The 22,441-nt window shown below is 47.8% G+C and overlaps 1 protein-coding gene across 7 annotated transcripts in view; it reads left to right on the forward strand.

Annotated features, from left to right (window-relative positions):
- dyrk3 (dual specificity tyrosine phosphorylation regulated kinase 3) overlaps positions 1-22,441 on the forward strand; it is a 42,284-nt gene that overhangs the window by 10,007 nt on the left and 9,836 nt on the right. For all 7 annotated transcript variants that reach the window (XR_014382232.1, XR_014382235.1, XR_014382233.1 and 4 more), the window contains exon 3: positions 21,337-21,741. Coding sequence is in view for 1 of the 7 variants with exons in the window: in XM_074112242.2 (XP_073968343.2) it covers positions 21,337-21,741 (405 nt within the window). In the remaining 6 variants the exon portion in view is untranslated. The remainder of the gene's footprint in view (positions 1-21,336; positions 21,742-22,441) is intronic.

Raw genomic sequence — 22,441 nt, forward strand, 5'->3', positions numbered from 1 at the left:
GAAAAAGGGCAACGTACTGCTCACCTCGGACCAGGCCCTAATCCCAGAGACACGAAAAAGGGCAACGTGAGAGAGAGAGAGAGGCTGACGTGAGGGTACCCTGACGAAATTACGTCGGGCGAGTACATAACCCGCCTCTGCCCTCCGTTCTATTGGCGAAACGTAACAATCACTGGAGAATAAACTGGATGGAGCTCCGTTTGAGACTATCCTATCAACGGGACCTGAAGAACTGTAATATCATATGTTTCACAGAGTCGCGGCTGAACGAGGACATGGATAAAATATGCGTCTAGTTGGTTTTTCTATACATCGGCAGGATAGAACGGCAGCGAGGGTAAGCTCAATGGGGGAGGTGTGTGTCTTTTTCTCAACAGCTCGTGTGCGATCTCTAATATTAAGGATGTCCTGCTCACCTGAGTTAGATCATCTGAAGACCATATCATTTACCAAGATAGTTCCTGCTACGCCCTCTTGACTAACCAGCAAACAGGCAAAGCGTCAATACAAGGCTGAAGATCGAATCCTACGACATCGGCTCTGATGTTTGTCGCATGTGTCAGGGTTTGCAAACTAACACACGCTCTCCGTTGACGATGTGAGTAAAACCGGTCAACGTTCACAAGGCCTCAGGGGGTCCAGATGGATAACCAGGACGTGTACTCAGAGTATGCGCCAGCCAGCAAGTGTCTTCACTGACATTTTCAACCTCTCCCTGTCCGAGTCTGTAATACCTACATGTTTTAAGCAGACCACTATAGTCCCTGTGCCCAAGAACACTAAGGTAACCTGTCAAAATGGCTATCGACCCGTAGTTCTCACATCTGTAACCATGAAATGCTTTGAAAGGCTGGTCATGGCTCACATCAACATCATAATCCCAGACACCTTCAACCCACTCCAATTCGCAAACCGCCCCAACAGATGGGGTGGCAGGTAGCCCAGTGGTTAGAGCGTTGGGCCAGTAACCGAAAGGGTTGCTGGATCAAATCCCTGAGCTGACAAGGTAAAAATCTGTCGTTCTGCCCCTGAACAAGGCAGTTAACCCACTGTTCCCCGGGCCCTGAACAAGGCAGTTAACCCACTGTTCCCCGGGCCCTGAACAAGGCAGTTAACCCACTGTTCCTAGGCCGTCATTGTAAATAAGAATTTGTTCTTAACTGACTTGCCTAGTTGAATAAAGGTGTTAAAAAATATATATGTATGTAAAAAAATTAAAAAAAATAAAACGGACTCACAGATTAGACAATCTCTATTGCACTCCACACTGCCCTTTCCCACCTGGACAAAAGGAACACTTATGTGAGAATGCTGTTCACTACAGCGCCATCCGAGCTCATCACTAAGCTAAGGATCCTGGGACTAAACACATCCCTCTGCAACTGGATCCTGGACTTCCTGACGGGCCGCCCCTCAGGTGGTGAGGGTAGGCAACAACACATCCGCCACGCTGATCCTCAACACTGGGGCCCCTCAGGGGTGTGTGCTTAGCCCCCTCCTGTACTCCCTGTTCACCCACGACTGCGTGGCCAAACACGACTCCAACACCATAAAGTTTAGTACCCTGTGTATATAACCTAGTTATCATGGACTCAGTACTGGTACCCTGTGTATATAGCCTAGTTATCATGGACTCAGTACTGCTACCCTGTGTATATAACCTAGTTATCATTACTCAGTACTGGTACCCTGTGTATATAGCCTAGTTATCATGGACTCAGTACTGGTACCCTGTGTATATAGCCTAGTTATCATTACTCAGTACTGGTACCCTGTGTATATAACCTAGTTATCATTACTCAGTACTGGTACCCTGTGTATATAACCTAGTTATCATTACTCAGTACTGGTACCCTGTGTATATAACCTAGTTATCATTACTCAGTACTGGTACCCTGTGTATATAACCTAGTTATCATTACTCAGTACTGGTACCCTGTGTATATAACCTAGTTATCATTGACTCAGTACTGGTACCCTGTGTATATAACCTAGTTATCATTACTCAGTACTGGTACCCTGTGTATATAACCTAGTTATCATGGACTCAGTACTGGTACCCTGTGTATATAACCTAGTTATCATGGACTCAGTACTGGTACCCTGTGTATATAACCTAGTTATCATTGACTCAGTACTGGTACCCTGTGTATATAACCTAGTTATCATTGACTCAGTACTGCTACCCTGTGTATACAGCCTAGTTATCATTACTCAGTACTGGTACCCTGTGTATATAACCTAGTTATCATTACTCAGTACTGGTACCCTGTGTATATAACCTAGTTATCATTGACTCAGTACTGGTACCCTGTGTATATAACCTAGTTATCATTACTCAGTACTGGTAGCCTGTGTATATAGCCTGGTTATCATTACTCAGTACTGGTACCCTGTGTATATAGCCTAGTTATCATTGACTCAGTACTGGTACCCTGTGTATATAACCTAGTTATCATTACTCAGTACTGGTACCCTGTGTATATAACCTGGTACCCTGTGTATATAACCTAGTTATCATGGACTCAGTACTGGTACTCTGTGTATATAGCCTAGTTATCATTACTCAGTACTGGTACCCTGTGTATATAACCTAGTTATCATTACTCAGTACTGGTACCCTGTGTATATAACCTAGTTATCATTACTCAGTACTGGTACCCTGTGTATATAACCTGGTACCCTGTGTATATAACCTAGTTATCATGGACTCAGTACTGGTACCCTGTGTATATAGCCCAGTTATCATTACTCAGTACTGGTACCCTGTGTATATAGCCTGGTTATCATTACTCAGTACTGGTACCCTGTGTATATAACCTAGTTATCATTACTCAGTACTGGTACCCTGTGTATATAACCTAGTTATCATTACTCAGTACTGGTACCCTGTGTATATAACCTAGTTATCATTACTCAGTACTGGTACCCTGTGTATATAACCTAGTTATCATTACTCAGTACTGGTACCCTGTGTATATAACCTAGTTATCATTGACTCAGTACTGGTACCCTGTGTATATAACCTAGTTATCATTGACTCAGTACTGCTACCCTGTGTATACAGCCTAGTTATCATTACTCAGTACTGGTACCCTGTGTATATAACCTAGTTATCATTACTCAGTACTGGTACCCTGTGTATATAACCTAGTTATCATTGACTCAGTACTGGTACCCTGTGTATATAACCTAGTTATCATTACTCAGTACTGGTAGCCTGTGTATATAGCCTGGTTATCATTACTCAGTACTGGTACCCTGTGTATATAGCCTAGTTATCATTGACTCAGTACTGGTACCCTGTGTATATAACCTAGTTATCATTACTCAGTACTGGTACCCTGTGTATATAACCTGGTACCCTGTGTATATAACCTAGTTATCATGGACTCAGTACTGGTACTCTGTGTATATAGCCTAGTTATCATTACTCAGTACTGGTACCCTGTGTATATAACCTAGTTATCATTACTCAGTACTGGTACCCTGTGTATATAACCTAGTTATCATTACTCAGTACTGGTACCCTGTGTATATAACCTAGTTATCATTACTCAGTACTGGTACCCTGTGTATATAACCTGGTACCCTGTGTATATAACCTAGTTATCATGGACTCAGTACTGGTACCCTGTGTATATAGCCCAGTTATCATTACTCAGTACTGGTACCCTGTGTATATAGCCTGGTTATCATTACTCAGTACTGGTACCCTGTGTATATAACCTAGTTATCATTACTCAGTACTGGTACCCTGTGTATATAACCTAGTTATCATTACTCAGTACTGGTACCCTGTGTATATAACCTAGTTATCATTACTCAGTACTGGTACCCTGTGTATATAACCTAGTTATCATTACTCAGTACTGGTACCCTGTGTATATAACCTAGTTATCATTACTCAGTACTGGTACCCTGTGTATATAACCTAGTTATCATTACTCAGTACTGGTACCCTGTGTATATAACCTAGTTATCATTACTCAGTACTGGTACCCTGTGTATATAACCTAGTTATCATTACTCAGTACTGGTACCCTGTGTATATAACCTAGTTATCATTACTCAGTACTGGTACCCTGTGTATATAACCTAGTTATCATTACTCAGTACTGGTACCCTGTGTATATAACCTAGTTATCATTACTCAGTACTGGTACCCTGTGTATATAACCTAGTTATCATTACTCAGTACTGGTACCCTGTGTATATAACCTAGTTATCATTACTCAGTACTGGTACCCTGTGTATATAACCTAGTTATCATTACTCAGTACTGGTACCCTGTGTATATAACCTAGTTATCATTGACTCAGTACTGGTACCCTGTGTATATAACCTAGTTATCATTACTCAGTACTGGTACCCTGTGTATATAACCTAGTTATCATGGACTCAGTACTGGTACCCTGTGTATATAACCTAGTTATCATTACTCAGTACTGGTACCCTGTGTATATAACCTAGTTATCATTACTCAGTACTGGTACCCTGTGTATATAACCTAGTTATCATTGACTCAGTACTGGTACCCTGTGTATATAGCCTAGTTATCATGGACTCAGTACTGGTACCCTGTGTATATAGCCTGGTTATCATTACTCAGTACTGGTACCCTGTGTATATAACCTAGTTATCATTACTCAGTACTGGTACCCTGTGTATATAACCTAGTTATCATTACTCAGTACTGGTAACCTGTGTATATAGCCTGGTTATCATTACTCAGTACTGGTACCCTGTGTATATAACCTAGTTATCATTGTGTAATTATTATTACGTTTTTTACCTTTTTATTACATCTGTTTTCTTTCTCTCTGTATTGTTGGGAAGGTTCGGAAACTTAGCCTTTGTCAGTGAGCTCCAAAAGTTTTGGCACAGTGACACCTTTTATGGATGTTTTGGCTCCGTACTCCAGCACTTTGGGATTTGAAACCAAACAATGACTATGAGGTTAAAGTGCAGACTGTCAGCTTTAATTGGAGGGTATTTTCATTCATATCGGGTAAACCGTTGATTTTTGTATTCCAGAACTACTTTTTTTTTTTTTTTAATATGTCGTCATGTAAGAGTCTGTTGACGTCCACGGCATCCTGAAATACAGGTGTGATTTGAAGAAGGAAGCAGGTGTTAAATATGGGGCTTTGCTACACTGAAACCAGCACATTGATTACATCAGTTGGCCTTTTATCAATACAATCTGTTTTTTCTTTTGTCATATTTTGAACCAGAATGACGAACAATAGCCTCTACCCTATTGTTCGTGCAGTGAGAATGATTCACCAGGTTCATTTTAATATTTTCGTCATTTATCTGCAGAAAAGCCCCTACCAGTATACAAATTAGGAAGCCAAATGAACGTCTCTCTTACTGATGCGGCAGACTACTGACGAGTCACTGTCTGGGAAGTCCTGATGGAAACAAACGAGCTCTTTAGTTGTCCTGACGCGATACCATGGACATACTGTATGAATGATTTATGAATGGCAAGGATAGACGACATCAGCTTCATTCAGTCTGTTCCACACCTTTTAATCACCTGGTCCAGCTTCATTCAGTCTGTTCCACACCTTTTATAAACCTGGTCCAGCTTCATTCAGTCTGTTCCACACCTTTTATAAACCTGGTCCAGCTTTATTCAGTCTGTTCCACACCTTTTAATCACCTGGTCCAGCTTTATTCAGTCTGTTCCACACCTTTTATAAACCTGGTCCAGCTTCATTCAGTCTGTTCCACACCTTTTATAAACCTGGTCCAGCTTCATTCAGTCTGTTCCACACCTTTTAATCACCTGGTCCAGCTTCATTCAGTCTGTTCCACACCTTTTATAAACCTGGTCCAGCTTCATTCAGTCTGTCAAAGCACGGTAAATAGCCTATACGCTACCACTCGCTGGCTGCATATGAAACACGCAAAATACAAAGACGTTGAAGGATCATCCTGCTCTCTGCCTCTGTGTAAAAACACGTGACTGTAACCACAGTGTACACACACACACTACACACACACTACACACACACTACACACACACTACACACACACACACACACACACTACACACACTACACACACACTCACACACACACACTACACACACACAACACACGCTACACACACACACACACACACACACACACCCAGATACCGGACGTGTAGACGTGTTTTCCTGTCATCGTTCACCTTGTGACTGCGCCTTTCCTATCAATTAGATGGATAGAAGATGCACCAAGTTCATTCTAGCGGGAGAAGGCGCCATAGATGATGAGTCTACTAGTAAAAAGCAAGTTGCTAGTGCAGTACCTAATAGGTTATCACTGATCATAATGGTTATTTAGCAAGTTAGCTAGCTATCACATCACTTTTCATGATCCATGAGTTAATACACAGCCTGCAGGGACTCTGTCAACCCTGGGAAAACATGCAAATATAACCTGAATCTAGCTACGATACAGATAACCATCTGGATGATCACACACACACACACACACCCCAACGGCTAGGAGCAACTCCCTCTGGAGGAGGGCAGCTAGACGGGAGACAGTGGGAGGAACTCCCTCTGGAGGAGGGCAGCTAGACGGGAGACAGTGGGAGAACATCCCTCTGGAGGAGGGCAGCTAGACGGGCCACAGTGGGAGAACATCCCTCTGGAGGAGGGCAGCTAGACGGGCCACAGTGGGAGGACATCCCTCTGGAGGAGGGCAGCTAGACGGGCCACAGTGGGAGGAACTCCCTCTGGAGGAGGGCAGCTAGACGGGCCACAGTGGGAGGACATCCCTCTGGAGGAGGGCAGCTAGACGGGCCACAGTGGGAGGACATCCCTCTGGAGGAGGGCAGCTAGACGGGCGACAGTGGGAGAACATCCCTCTGGAGGAGGGCAGCTAGACGGGCGACAGTGGGAGAACATCCCTCTGGAGGAGGGCAGCTAGACGGGCGACAGTGGGAGAACATCCCTCTGGAGGAGGGCAGCTAGACGGGCCACAGTGGGAGAACATCCCTCTGGAGGAGGGCAGCTAGACGGGCCACAGTGGGAGGAACTCCCTCTGGAGGAGGGCAGCTAGACGGGCGACAGTGGGAGAATATCCCTCTGGAGGAGGGCAGCTAGACGGGCCACAGTGGGAGAACATCCCTCTGGAGGAGGTTCAGCTAGACGGGCCACAGTGGGAGAACATCCGTCTGGAGGAGGTTCAGCTAGACGGGCCACAGTGGGAGGATATCCCTCTGGAGGAGGGCAGCTAGACGGGCCACAGTGGGAGAACATCCGTCTGGAGGAGGTTCAGCTAGACGGGCCACAGTGGGAGGATATCCCTCTGGAGGAGGGCAGCTAGACGGGCGACAGTGGGAGGACATCCCTCTGGAGGAGGGCAGCTAGACGGGCCACAGTGGGAGAACATCCCTCTGGAGGAGGGCAGCTAGACGGGCCACAGTGGGAGAACATCCCTCTGGAGGAGGGCAGCTAGACGGGCGACAGTGGGAGGATATCCCTCTGGAGGAGGGCAGCTAGACGGGCGACAGTGGGAGGATATCCCTCTGGAGGAGGGCAGCTAGACGGGCGACAGTGGGAGGATATCCCTCTGGAGGAGGGCAGCTAGACGGGCGACAGTGGGAGGACATCCCTCTGGAGGAGGGCAGCTAGACGGGCGACAGTGGGAGGATATCCCTCTGGAGGAGGGCAGCTAGACGGGCGACAGTGGGAGAACATCCCTCTGGAGGAGGGCAGCTAGACGGGCGACAGTGGGAGAACATCCCTCTGGAGGAGGGCAGCTAGACGGGCGACAGTGGGAGAACATCCCTCTGGAGGAGGGCAGCTAGACGGGAGACAGTGGGAGGACATCCCTCTGGAGGAGGGCAGCTAGACGGGCGACAGTGGGAGGAACTCCCTCTGGAGGAGGGCAGCTAGACGGGCGACAGTGGGAGGATATCCCTCTGGAGGAGGGCAGCTAGACGGGCCACAGTGGGAGAACATCCCTCTGGAGGAGGGCAGCTAGACGGGCCACAGTGGGAGGACATCCCTCTGGAGGAGGGCAGCTAGACGGGCCACAGTGGGAGAACATCCCTCTGGAGGAGGGCAGCTAGACGGGCCACAGTGGGAGAACATCCCTCTGGAGGAGGGCAGCTAGACGGGCCACAGTGGGAGAACATCCCTCTGGAGGAGGGCAGCTAGACGGGCCACAGTGGGAGAACATCCCTCTGGAGGAGGGCAGCTAGACGGGAGACAGTGGGAGAACATCCCTCTGGAGGAGGGCAGCTAGACGGGAGACAGTGGGAGAACATCCCTCTGGAGGAGGGCAGCTAGACGGGAGACAGTGGGAGAACATCCCTCTGGAGGAGGGCAGCTAGACGGGCGACAGTGGGAGAACATCCCTCTGGAGGAGGGCAGCTAGACGGGCGACAGTGGGAGAACATCCCTCTGGAGGAGGGCAGCTAGACGGGAGACAGTGGGAGAACATCCCTCTGGAGGAGGGCAGCTAGACGGGAGACAGTGGGAGAACATCCCTCTGGAGGAGGGCAGCTAGACGGGCGACAGTGGGAGAACATCCCTCTGGAGGAGGGCAGCTAGACGGGCGACAGTGGGAGAACATCCCTCTGGAGGAGGGCAGCTAGACGGGAGACAGTGGGAGAACATCCCTCTGGAGGAGGGCAGCTAGACGGGCCACAGTGGGAGAACATCCCTCTGGAGGAGGGCAGCTAGACGGGCGACAGTGGGAGAACATCCCTCTGGAGGAGGGCAGCTAGACGGGCGACAGTGGGAGAACATCCCTCTGGAGGAGGTTCAGCTAGAAGTTTTTTTTTAAGTGAGAGGGCGGGAGACTACACGCGTTCATCAATCACCTCACGACTATGCCCTGTGTCGTACTGCCTATTCACTCCAACCTGCTGCCAGCCATGCTAATGGTAACCCAGATGACAAGAGAGCCACATAAACAAACTTAGAACTTCAGAATTATCAGCTAGCTATATGGGAATCGTAATAATCTAGCGAACCAGCAAGTTTAACAGGCAAAAACAACCTACATCTAATGTAATGCAAGGGAGATGACTAGATGGCTAGTCATTATTATAGCCCTATTGACTTACTATGGGGTTGCTATCTACGCACACTACTGTGTGTATTGTAGTCATGAGATGGGACTGGGCAGCATATTTATTTGATTTATTTATTTATTTCACCTTTATTTAACCAGGTAGGCAAGTTGAGAACAAGTTCTCATTTACAATTGCGACCTGGCCAAGACAAAGCAAAGCAGTTCGACAACATACAAAAACACAGAGTTACACATGGAGTAAAACAAACATACAGTCAATAATACAGTAGTAAAATAAGTCTATATACAATGTGAGCAAATGATGTGAGATAAGGGAGGTAAAGGCAAATAGGCCATGGTGGCAAAGTAAATACAATATAGCAAGTAAAACACTGGAATGGTAGATTAGTAGTGGAAGAAAGTGCAAAGTAGAAATAGAAATAATAGGGTGCAAAGGAGCAGAATAAATAAATAAATAAATACAGTAGGGGAAGAGGTAGTTGTATGGGCTAAATTATAGATGGCTATGTACAGGTGCAGTGATCTGTGAGCTGCTCTGACAGCTGGTGCTTAAAGCTAGTGAGGGAGATAAGTGTTTCCAGTTTCAGAGACTTTTGTAGTTCGTTCCAGTCATTGGCAGCAGAGAACTGGAAGGAGACACGGCCAAAGGAGTAGTTGGCTTTGGGGGTGACCAGAGAGATATACCTGCTGGAGCGCGTGCTACAGGTGGAAGCTGCTATGGTGACCAGCGAGCTGAGATAAGGGGGGACTTTACCTAGCAGGGTCTTGTAGATGACCTGGAGCCAGTGGGTTTGGCGACGAGTATGAAGTGAGGGCCAACCAACAAGAGCATACAGGTCGCAGTGGTGGGTAGTGTATGGGGCTTTGGTGACAAAACGGATGGCACTGTGATAGACTGCATCCTGTTTGTTGAGTAGGGTATTGGAGGCTATTTTGTAAATGACATCGCCGAGGTCAAGGATCGGTAGGATAGTCAGTTTTACGAGGGTATGTTTGGCAGCATGAGGGAAGGATGCTTTGTTGCGACATAGGAAGCCAATTCTAGATTTAACTTTGGATTGGAGATGTTTGATGTGAGTCTGGAAGGAGAGTTTACAGTCTAACCAGACACCTAGGTATTTGTAGTTGTCCACATATTCTAAGTCAGAACCGTCCAGAGTAGTGATGCTGGACGGGCGGGCGGGTGCAGGCAGCGATCGGTTGAAGAGCATGCATTTAGTTTTACTTGGATTTAAGAGCAGTTGGAGGCCACGGAAGGAGAGTTGTATGGCATTGAAGCGCGTCTGGAGGTTTGTTAACACAGGCGAGGCAGTCATTTGAGAAATCAAGGCTGTTGAGTCTGCTGATAAGAATGTTGTGATTAACAGAGTCGAAAGCCTTGGCCAGGTCGATGAAGACTGCTGCACAGTATTGTCTTTTATCGATGGCGGTTATGATATTGTTTAGGGCGTGGCTGAGGTGCACCCATGACCAGCTCGGAAACCATCCTTCACTACATAACGGAGAAGGTACGGTGGGATTCGAAATGGTCGGTGAATTGTTTATTAACTTGGCTTTCGAAGACTTTAGGAAGGCAGAGTAGGATAGATATTGGTCTGTAACAGTTTGGGTCTGGAGTCTCTCCCCCTTTGAAGAGGGGGGATGACCGCGGCAGCTTTTCAATCTTTGGGGGTCTCAGACGATACGAAAGAGGTTGAACAGGCTAGTAATAGGGGTTGCAACAATTGCAGCGGATCATTTTAGAAAGAGAGGGTGCAGATTGTCTAGCCCGGCTGATTTTGAAAAAAAAAATTTATGGGTCCAGATTTTGCAGCTCTTTCAGAATGTCAGCTATCTGGATTTGGGTGAAGGAGAAATGGGGGAGGCTTGGGCAAGTTGCTGTGGGGGGTGCAGGGCTGTTGACCGGTGAAGGGGTAGCCAGGTGGAAAGCATGGCCAGCCATAGAAAAATGCTTATTGAAATTCTCAATTATCGCAGATTTATTGGTGGTGACAGTGTTTCCTATCCTCAGAGCAGTGGGCAGCTGGGAGGAGGTGCTCTTATTCTCCATGGACTGTCACAGAACTTTTTGGAGTTTGTGCTACAGGATGCAAATTTCTGTTTGAAAAAGCTAGCCTTTGCTTTCCTAACTGCCTCTGTATATTGGTTCCTAACTTCCCTGAAAGGATGCATATGGCGGGGGCTATTCGATGCTAATGCAGTACGCCACAGGATGTTTTTGTGCTGGTCAAGGGCAGTCAGGTCTGGAGTGAGCTATGGGCTATATCTGTTCTTAGTTCAACATTTTTGGAATGGGGCATGCTTATTTAAGATGGTGAAGAAAGCATTTTTAAAGAATAACCAGGCATCCTTTACTGACGGAATGAGGTCAATATCCTTCCAGGATACCCGGGCCAGGTCGATTAGAAAGGCCTGCTCGCAGAAATGTTTTAGGGAGCATTTGACAGTGATGAGTGGTGGTGGTTTGACCGCGGACCCATTACGGACGCAGGCAATGAGGCAGTGATCGCTGAGATCCTAGTTGAAGACAGTGGAGGTGTATTTAGAGGGCAGGTTGGTCAGGATGATATCTATGAGGGTGCCCGTGTTTACGGATTTAGGGTTGTACCTGGTAGGTTCCATAATAATTTGGGTGAGATTGAGGGCATCTAACTTAGATTGTAGGACGGCTGGGGTGTTAAGCATATCCAAGTTTAGGTCACCTAACAGTACAAACTCTGAAGATAAATGGGGGGCAATTAATTCACATATGGTGTCCAGGTCACAGCTGGGGGCTGAGGGGGGTCTATAACAAGCGGCAACAGTGAGAGACTTATTTCTGGAAAGGTGGATTTTTAAAAGTAGAAGCTCGAACTGTTTGGGCACAGACCTGGATAGCATGACAGAACTCTGCAGGCTATCTCTGCAGTAGATTGCAACTCCACCCCCTTTGGCAGTTCTATCTTGGCGGAAAATGTTGTAGTTGGGGATGGAAATATCACAATTTTTGGTGGCCTTCCTAAGCCAGGATTCAGACACGGCTAGGACGTCAGGTTTGGCAGAGTGTGCTAAAGCAGTGAATAAAACAAACTTAGGGAGGAGGCTTCTGGGGCTACAGGGCCTGGATTAACCTCTACATCACCAGAGGAACAGAGGAGGAGTAGGATAAGGGTACGGGTAAAGGACTATAAGAACTGGTCGTCTAGTGCGTTGGGGACAGAGAATAAAAGGAGCAGATTTCTGGGCGTGGTAGAATAGATTCAGGGCATAATGTACAGACAAGGGTATGGTAGGATGCGGGTACAGTGGAGGTAAACCTAGGCGTTGAGTGACGATGAGAGAGGTTTCGTCTCTGGAGGCACCAGTTAAGCCAGGTAATGTCTCCGCATGTGTGTTGTGTGGGACGAAAGAGTTAATCTAAGGCATTTTGAGTGGGACTGGAGGCTCAACAGTGAAATAAAACAGTCAAAACTAGCCAAGACAGCAGTTTTGACGTTAGAGAGAGGTATAAAGCAATCACAGGTGTTGATCAGGAGAGCTAAGACAACAACGGGTAATTGGCGATGACTGGGCAGAGCGGGTCAGTTAGGTACATACAGGACCTGAGTTCGAGGCTGGGGGCCGACAGATAAACAAAGTGAGGTACCGTGTTATTGAAACAGTCCAGGGTGCATCAGCTGTGTAGCTGAGTGATCATAGGGTCAGAAGAGCAGCAATAGGTGAGTCAGTGTGCTGTTCGGTGGTCACTACTACGCTAGGCGAGCAGGGGACACGGCGTTCAGAAAAGCTAGCGGGCCGGGGATAGTAGATGGTTCTTCGGCGACATCGTAACAGAATAGCCTGTTGAGACCACATCGGGCGATCACGTCGGCAGACCAGTCGTGATGGATCGGCGGAGCTCCGTGTCGACAATGAAGGGTCCAGGCCAAGTGGCAAAGGAGGTATTGTAGCCCTAGAATTAGCTGTCGTATGGGCCTAGCTCGAGGCTAACTCAAGGCTAGCTGGTGCTTGCTTCGGGGCAGAGGTGTTAGCTAACAGTAGCCACTCGTTTGCAGCTAGCTAGCAGCTAGCTAGGACTAATGATCCGGTGTAATGATCCAGAGCGGCAGGAATCCGGTGAAATGGTAGAGAGAAGCAGTTCGATATACTCTGGGTTGATATCGCGCTGTGCAGACTGGCAGGTGTTGTCCGAGCTGAGGCTGGCTGATGACTGGGGGGGGGGCGAGGACTGCTAGCCGTGGCTAACAAAGACTAGTAGCTAGTTAGCTGGCTAGCTCCTGATGGAAGTTCCAGTTAGTTAGCTGGCTAGTTAGCTGGCTAGCTCCTGATGGAAGTTCCCGTTATAAGGAATATAAATAGCAGATCCGTACCTCATTGGGTGAGGCAGGTTGCAGGAAAGTATATTTAGTTCGTAGATAGAAGGAGAGGTTAAGATATATATGAAAAAGACCGGCTATTTACACGGGATAAGACAAAGACAGATACACACGTCCTACTGCAGCGCCATCTTGGATTTTTTTACATAATTTTTTTTGTCCATCACCTAAGCCTCTTTTTGATCTAGAAAAAACCCAGGTATTGCCTGCCTCCCATACCCAAACGCACTGTTGGTACGCACACACTGTCACTGTCCTGTCCTAAACCACTGTTACTGAGACCTTTTGTTGCAATACAGGATGACCATTGTACAAAACGATACAAATACATGTCCCTCACCCTCCTTTTCCCCTCTCCCTCCTTTTCCCCTCTCTCTCTCCCTCCTTATCCTCTTAGTCCTTCATCTCTCTCTCTCTCTCTCTCCCTCATTATCCTCTTAGTCCTTCGTCTCTCTCTCTCCCTCATTATCCTCTTAGTCCTTCATCTCTCTCTCTCTCTCTCTCCCTCATTATCCTCTTAGTCCTTCGTCTCTCTCTCTCCCTCCTTATCCTCTTAGTCCTTCGTCTCTCTCTCTCCCTCCTTATCCTCTTAGTCCTTCGTCTCTCTCTCTCCCTCCTTATCCTCTTAGTCCTTCATCTCTCTCTCTCTCCCTCCTTATCCTCTTAGTCCGTCTCTCTCTCTCCCTCCTTATCCTCTTAGTCCTTCGTCTCTCTCTCTCCCTCCTTATCCTCTTAGTCCTTCGTCTCTCTCTCTCTCCCTCCTTATCCTCTTAGTCCTTCGTCTCTCTCTCTCTCCCTCCTTATCCTCTTAGTCCTTCGTCTCTCTCTCTCCCTCATTATCCTCTTAGTCCTTCGTCTCTCTCTCTCCCTCCTTATCCTCTTAGTCCTTCATCTCTCTCTCTCTCCCTCCTTATCCTCTTAGTCCGTCTCTCTCTCTCCCTCCTTATTCTCTTAGTCCTTCGTCTCTCTCTCTCCCTCCTTATCCTCTTAGTCCTTCGTCTCTCTCTCTCCCTCCTTATCCTCTTAGTCCTTCGTCTCTCTCTCTCTCCCTCCTTATTCTCTTAGTCCTTCGTCTCTCTCTCTCCCTCCTTATCCTCTTAGTCCTTCGTCTCTCTCTCTCCCTCCTTATCCTCTTAGTCCTTCGTCTCTCTCTCTCCCTCCTTATCCTCTTAGTCCTTCGTCTCTCTCTCTCTCCCTCCTTATCCTCTTAGTCCTTCGTCTCTCTCTCTCTCCCTCCTTATCCTCTTAGTCCTTCGTCTCTCTCTCTCTCCCTCCTTATCCTCTTAGTCCTTCGTCTCTCTCTCTCCCTCCTTATCCTCTTAGTCCTTCGTCTCTCTCTCTCTCCCTCCTTATCCTCTTAGTCCTTCGTCTCTCTCTCTCTCTCCCTCCTTATCCTCTTAGTCCTTCGTCTCTCTCTCTCCCTCCTTATCCTCTTAGTCCTTCGTCTCTCTCTCTCTCCCTCCTTATCCTCTTAGTCCTTCGTCTCTCTCTCTCTCTCCCTCCTTATCCTCTTAGTCCTTCGTCTCTCTCTCTCTCCCTCCTTATCCTCTTAGTCCTTCGTCTCTCTCTCTCCCTCCTTATCCTCTTAGTCCTTCGTCTCTCTCTCTCCCTCCTTATCCTCTTAGTCCTTCGTCTCTCTCTCTCCCTCCTTATCCTCTTAGTCCTTCGTCTCTCTCTCTCCCTCCTTATCCTCTTAGTCCTTCGTCTCTCTCTCTCCCTCCTTATCCTCTTAGTCCTTCGTCTCTCTCTCTCCCTCCTTATCCTCTTAGTCCTTCGTCTCTCTCTCTCTCTCTCCCTCCTTATCCTCTTAGTCCTTCGTCTCTCTCTCTCTCCCTCCTTATCCTCTTAGTCCTTCGTCTCTCTCTCTCTCCCTCCTTATCCTCTTAGTCCTTCATCTCTCTCTCTCCCTCCTTATCCTCTTAGTCCTTCGTCTCTCTCTCTCCCTCCTTATCCTCTTAGTCCTTCGTCTCTCTCTCTCTCCCTCCTTATCCTCTTAGTCCTTCGTCTCTCTCTCTCTCCCTCCTTATCCTCTTAGTCCTTCGTCTCTCTCTCTCTCCCTCCTTATCCTCTTAGTCCTTCGTCTCTCTCTCTCTCCCTCCTTATCCTCTTAGTCCTTCGTCTCTCTCTCTCTCCCTCCTTATCCTCTTAGTCCTTCGTCTCTCTCTCTCCCTCCTTATCCTCTTAGTCCTTCGTCTCTCTCTCTCCCTCCTTATCCTCTTAGTCCTTCGTCTCCCTCTCCATCATCTTAACCTCTATGGGCTAGGTGGGACGCTAGCGTGCCACCCGTGGTGCACTCCATCAACAGCAGGTGCATTTCAAGAGCGGCAAATTTGAATCCAAATAAATGTCAAAATTCAAATTTTTCAAAAATACAACTATTTTACACCATTTCAAAGATAAACATCTCCTTAATCTAACCACGTTTTACGATTTCAAAAAGGTTTTACGGCGAAAGCATAAATTTAGAGTATGTTAGGACAGTACATTTACAAGAGTTGTGTGTAATGTTTTGTCAAGTCAAAGACAGGGTCACCAAAACCATAAAACCAGCTAAAATGATGCACTAACCTTTTACAATCTCCATCAGATGACACTCCTAGGACATTATGTTAGACAATGCATGCATTTTTAGTTCTATCAAGTTCATATTTATATCCAAAAACAGCGTTTTACTATGGCATTGATGTTGAGGAAATCGTTTCCCTCCAATAACCGGCAGTCAAGTCAGCGTCACAAATTAAATAATTAAAATTAGAAAACATTGGTAAAATATTATATTGTCATTTAAAGAATTATAGATTTACATCTCTTGAACGCAATCAACTTGCCAGATTTAAAAATAACCTTACTGGGAAATCACACTTTGCAATAATCTGAGCACTGCGCCCAGAAAAATACGCGTTGCGATACAGACTAGACGTCATGTTGGGGAAATCTAAAATCGAAAATACTATGTAAATAATCCATTACCTTTGATTCTCTTCATCAGATGTCACTTCCAGGTATCACAGGTCCATAACGAATGTAGTTTTGTTCAAAAAAGCTCATCATTTATGTCCAAAAATCTCCGTCTTGTTAGCACATGATCTAAGCCAGCCGGACTTCTCGTCATGAACGAGGGGAAAAAATATATTTACGTTCGTTCAAACATGTCAAACGTTGTATAGCATAAATCATTAGGGCCTTTTTTAACCAGAACATGAATAATATTCAAGGTGGACGAATGCATACTCTTTTATAACGTATTGGAACGAGGGTACCCAACATGAACTCGCGCGCCAGGTGTCTAATGGGACATCATCGTTCCATGGCTCTTGTTCGGTCAGATCTCCCTCCAGAAGACTCAAAACACTTTGTAAAGGCTGGTGACATCTAGTGGAAGCAATAGGAAGTGCCAAAATATTCCTCAGCCCCTGTGTTTTTCAATGGGATAGGTTTAAAGTCAATACAACACATCAGGTATCCACTTCCTGTCAGAAAATGTCTCAGGGTTTTGCCTGCCAAATGAGTTCTGTTATACTCACAGAGACCATTCAAACAGTTTTAGAAACTTTAGAGTGTTTTCTATCCATATATAATAAGTATATGCATATTCTAGTTACTGGGTAGGATTAGTAACCAGATTAAATCGGGTACATTTTTTTTATCCAGACGTGCAAATGCTGCCCCCTAGCCCTAACAGGTTAATTTGAACCGTAAGGAGGGATGTGAAGGAGGGATGTGAAGGAGGGATGTGAAGGAGGGATGTGAAGGAGGGATGTGTTAGTGTTGGAACCAGACCCAGTAGGTCCTCTTGAACGATGCTCTCTGATTGGCTTAACTGCCAGAGGGGCTGTTTTACATCCAGACCCATTAGGCAGAGCACACAGCAGGCAGGAAACAAGGTCCGATAGTTTGTAAAGATTTACTAGGCTTGAAAATCCGACCTAACACATTCACCATTACCCCTCTCTTCTCCTCTCTCCCCTTCTCTTCTGACAGGTTATAATCCACGAGCACAGAGAAGTATTCTCTGCTACAACATGGCATACTTACACTCTCTCTCTCTCTCTCTCACGCACTCTCAATTCCCATTCCTCTGTTCCTCCCATGCAGACCAGTGTGTTTGTACACTCTTTCTTGTCTTGCACACGAACGAGAAGGTGAGGAACAGAGAAGGACAAGAGAATTAGAGAGAGGGAGGACATCCAATGATCAATGTCTGTCTGTCTGTCTGTCTCTCTCTTTGTCTCTCTCTCTTTGTCTCTCTCTTTGTCTGTCTCTCTCTTTGTCTGTCTCTTTGTCTGTCTCTTTGTCTGTCTGTCTGTGTCTCTCTGTCTGTGTCTCTCTGTCTGTGTGTCTGTCTGTGTGTCTGTCTCTCTGTCTCTCTGTCTGTGTGTTCAGCTGATCTAGGAGGAATGCCTGCTGCTGCACACCCACAGCTATTCAGGGATCACACACACCACACACACACACACACACACACACACACACACACACACACACACACACACACACACGCGCACGCACTAACGCCTGCCACACACACACGCCTGCCACACACACACCTGCCACACACACACACGCCTGCCCCCCACACACACGCCTGCCCCACACACACACACACACACACACACACACACACACACACACACACACACACACACACACACACACACGCCTGCCCCACACTCTCACTTCTCAGCTGGGGGGAAGGATTGCGTATTTCAGGAGTGTGTTTCCACCTCATAACAAATGTTCCCTCTAAGCTGCGCCCCTCCCCCTCCCCCTGTCCCTCTAAGCTGTGCCCCTCCCCCTGTCCCTCTAAGCTGTGCCCCTCCCCCTGTCCCTCTAAGCTGTGCCCCTCCCCCTGTCCCTCTAAGCTGTGCCCCTCCCCCTGTCCCTCTAAGCTGTGCCCCTCCCCCTGTCCCTCTAAGCTGCGCCCCTCCCCCTGTCCCTCTAAGCTGCGCCCCTGTCCCTCTAAGCTGTGCCCCTCCCCCTGTCCCTCTAAGCTGTGCCCCTCCCCCTGTCCCTCTAAGCTGTGCCCCTCCCCCTGTCCCTCTAAGCTGTGCCCCTCCCCCTGTCCCTCTAAGCTGTGCCCCTCCCCCTCTAAGCTGTGCCCCTCCCCCTGTCCCTCTAAGCTGCGCCCCTCCCCCTGTCCCTCTAAGCTGTGCCCCTCCCCCTGTCCCTCTAAGCTGCGCCCCTCCCCCTGTCCCTCTAAGCTGTGCCCCTCCCCCTCTAAGCTGTGCCCCTCCCCCTGTCCCTCTAAGCTGCGCCCCTCCCCCTCTAAGCTGTGCCCCTCCCCCTCCCCCTCTAAGCTGTGCCCCTCCCCCTGTCCCTCTAAGCTGTGCCCCTCCCCCTCCCCCTCTAAGCTGTGCCCCTCCCCCTGTCCCTCTAAGCTGCGCCCCTCCCCCTGTCCCTCTAAGCTGCGCCCCTCCCCCTGTCCCTCTAAGCTGTGCCCCTCCCCCTCTAAGCTGTGCCCCTCCCCCTGTCCCTCTAAGCTGTGCCCCTCCCCCTGTCCCTCTAAGCTGCACCCCTCCCCCTGTCCCTCTAAGCTGCGCCCCTCCCCCTGTCCCTCTAAGCTGTGCCCCTCCCCCTGTCCCTCTAAGCTGCGCTTAGACAACATCATGGCAGCAACACAACATGGTAGCAACACAACATGGTAACAACACAACATGGTAGCAACACATGACAACAGCATGGTAACAACACAACATGGTAGCAACACAGCATGGTAGAAACACAGCATGGTAGAAACACAGCATGACAACAGCATGGCAGCAACACAACATGACAACAGCATGGTAACAACACAACATGGTAGCAACACAGCATGGTAGCAAGACAGCATGACAACAACATGGTAGCAACACAGCATGGTAGCAGCACAACATTTACATTTAAGACATTTAGCAGACGCTCTTATCCAGAGCGACTTACAAATTGGCGACTTACATGGTAGCAGCACACACAGGGTACAAACATTATTGGGCACAGACAACAGCACAGAGGGCAAGAAGGTAGAGACAATAAGACATCACGCAAAGCAGCTACAACTGTCAGTAAGAGTGTCCATGATTGAGTCTTTGAATGAAGAGATGGCGATAAAACTGTCCAGTTTGAGTGTTTGTTGCAGCTCGTTCCAGTCGCCAGCTGCATCGAACTGAAAAGAGGAGCGACCCAGGGATGTGTGTGCTTTGGGGACCTTTAACAGAATGTGACTGGCAGAACGGGTGTTGTATGTGGAGGATGAGGGCTGCAGTAGATATCTCAGATAGGGGGGAGTGAACGGGTGTTGTATGTGGAGGATGAGGGCTGCAGTAGATATCTCAGATAGGGGGGGAGTGAACGGGTGTTGTATGTGGAGGATGAGGGCTGCAGTAGATATCTCAGATAGGGGGGGAGTGAACGGGTGTTGTATGTGGAGGATGAGGGCTGCAGTAGATATCTCAGATAGGGGGGAGTGAACGGGTGTTGTATGTGGAGGATGAGGGCTGCTGCAGTAGATATCTCAGATAGGGGGGAGTGAACGGGTGTTGTATGTGGAGGATGAGGGCTGCAGTAGATATCTCAGATAGGGGGGAGTGAACGGGTGTTGTATGTGGAGGATGAGGGCTGCAGTAGATATCTCAGATAGGGGGGAGTGAGGCCTAAGAGGGTTTTATAAATAAGCATCAACCAGTGGGTCTTGTGACGGGTATACAGAGATGACCAGTTTACAGAGGAGTATAGAGTGCAGTGATGTGTCCCGATCCTGGTTCAGAGTTCTGAACCATTTGGAATTTATGGTGGGACTTTGAGTTGATGAGGGAGAGGAATGAGTGGCAGTAGTCAAGACTGGAGGAGATGAATGCAGGTATGAGGGTTTCAGCAGCAGGACTGGAGATGAATGCAGGTATGAGGGTTTCAACAGCAGGACTGGAGATGAATGCAGGTATGAGGGTTTCAGCAGCAGGACGGGAGATGAATGAGGGTTTCAGCAGCAGGACGGGAGATGAATGCAGGTATGAGGGTTTCAGCAGCAGGACGGGAGATGAATGCAGGTATGAGGGTTTCAGCAGCAGGACGGGAGATGAATGCAGGTATGAGGGTTTCAACAGCAGGACGGGAGATGAATGCAGGTATGAGGGTTTCAGCAGCAGGACGGGAGATGAATGCAGGTATGAGGGTTTCAGCAGCAGGACGGGAGAGGGAGTACTTGGCTTTGACCATGTTCGTCCAGTGGTGTGCAGATAACTTTCTTGAAATAAACATTAAGAATACAAAAGAGATGGAAATTGATTTGAGATGGAACACAACTCCACTACCCCCTACAAAGATCAATGGGGACCAGTCCATAAAGTGACCACATAGAAGTACCTGGGGGTCCCGTGTGGCTCAGTTGGTAGAGCATGGTGTTTGCAACGCCAGGGTTGTGGGTTCGATTAACCACTACAATGCAGTCCTCAATTAATGAATTCAACACCTGTTTTGAGCCAGCTACAGCTCTGTTTTGAGCCAGCTACAGCTCTGTTTTGAGCCAGCTACAGCTCTGTTTTGAGCCAGCTACAGATCTGTTTTGAGCCAGCTACAGCTCTGTTTTGAGCCAGCTACAGATCTGTTTTGAGCCAGCTACAGCTCTGTTTTGAGCCAGCTACAGCTCTATTTTGAGCCAGCTACAACTCTGTTGTGAGCCAACTACAGCTCTGTTTTGAGCCAGCTACAGATCTGTTTTGAGCCAGCTACAGATCTGTTTTGAGCCAGCTACAGGTCTGTTTTGAGACAGCTACAGGTCTGTTTTGAGCCAGCTACAGCTCTATTTTGAGCCAGCTACAGCATTGATGAGTCTTTCTTTGCTGCACCTGACCCTGTTACCGGACAACATCGTCTGGCAGGAATTAGTTCCTATTCCACTGGTTCTCTCCCCACTTCCCCCCCTCTCTCTAACTCTGTCTCTCTTCTCCCTCCCCCAGGTGAATAAGCCAGGTGTGATGCGGGACCAGATCAGTGTTAGCGGGGCTCAGTTGAAGGTCAAGTACCCGTACGAAGACTCCACCTACAACCGCAAGGTCAATGCTGTTACCGCGACAACGCACAACGGCAACAGCGCCGCCGGACAGATCACCGGTAAACCAGCATCGGTGCCTGGACAGTCTAAAGAGCGCTCCGCTGGACAGATCACCGGTAAACCAGCATCGGTGCTTGGACTGTCTAAAGAACGCAGCGCAGACAGTACGGGATCCAGTAAGGGGTCGTCAGAGAGCACCGGACCCTGGGGGGGCAAACTGGTGGGGCCCCTGACTCCTGAACAGGCCCTCAGACAGTACCGCTCACAACTTACTATCCCGGAACAGAGTGAGATACACTCCTACCCAGAGGTACACACACACACACAGTGGGACTCACACACGCTGGGGCACACATTTACACCAGGCCTCTACAGTGTGACCATTGTACTCTGAAAGTATTCAGACTCCTTCCCTTTTCCCACATTTTGTTACATTACAGCCTAAACTGGATTAAATGAAACATTTTCCTCATCAATCTACATACAATACCCCTTAATGACAAAGCGAAAACAGGTTTTTAGAAATGTTTGCAAATGTATTAAATAAAAAAAAATGTTTAGCTTATTTACGTAAGTATTCAGACCCTTTGCTATGAGACTCGAAGTTGAGCTCAGGAGTGTCCTGTTTCCATTGATCATACTTGATATGTTTCTACAACTTGATTGGTTGGACATGATTTGGAAAGGCACACACCTGTCTATATAAGGTCCCACAGTTGTCAGTGCATATCAGAGCAAAAAACCAAGCCATGAGGTCGAAGGAAATGCCCTTAGAGCTCCGAGACAGGATTGTGTCGAGGCACAGATCTGGGGAAGGGTACCAAAACATTTCTGCAGCATTGAAGATCCCAAAGAACACAGTGGCCTCCATCATTCTAAAATGGAAGAAGTTTGGAACCACCAAGACTCTTCCTAGAGCTGGCCGCCCGGCCAAACTGAGCAATCAGGGGGAGAAGGGCCTTGGTCAGGGAGGTGAACAAGAACTCGATGGTCACTCAGACAGAGCTCCA

The sequence above is a fragment of the Salmo salar genome, chromosome 22 (assembly GCF_965601325.2).
Source record: "Salmo salar chromosome 22, fSalSal1, whole genome shotgun sequence".
Taxonomy (NCBI): domain Eukaryota; kingdom Metazoa; phylum Chordata; class Actinopteri; order Salmoniformes; family Salmonidae; genus Salmo; species Salmo salar.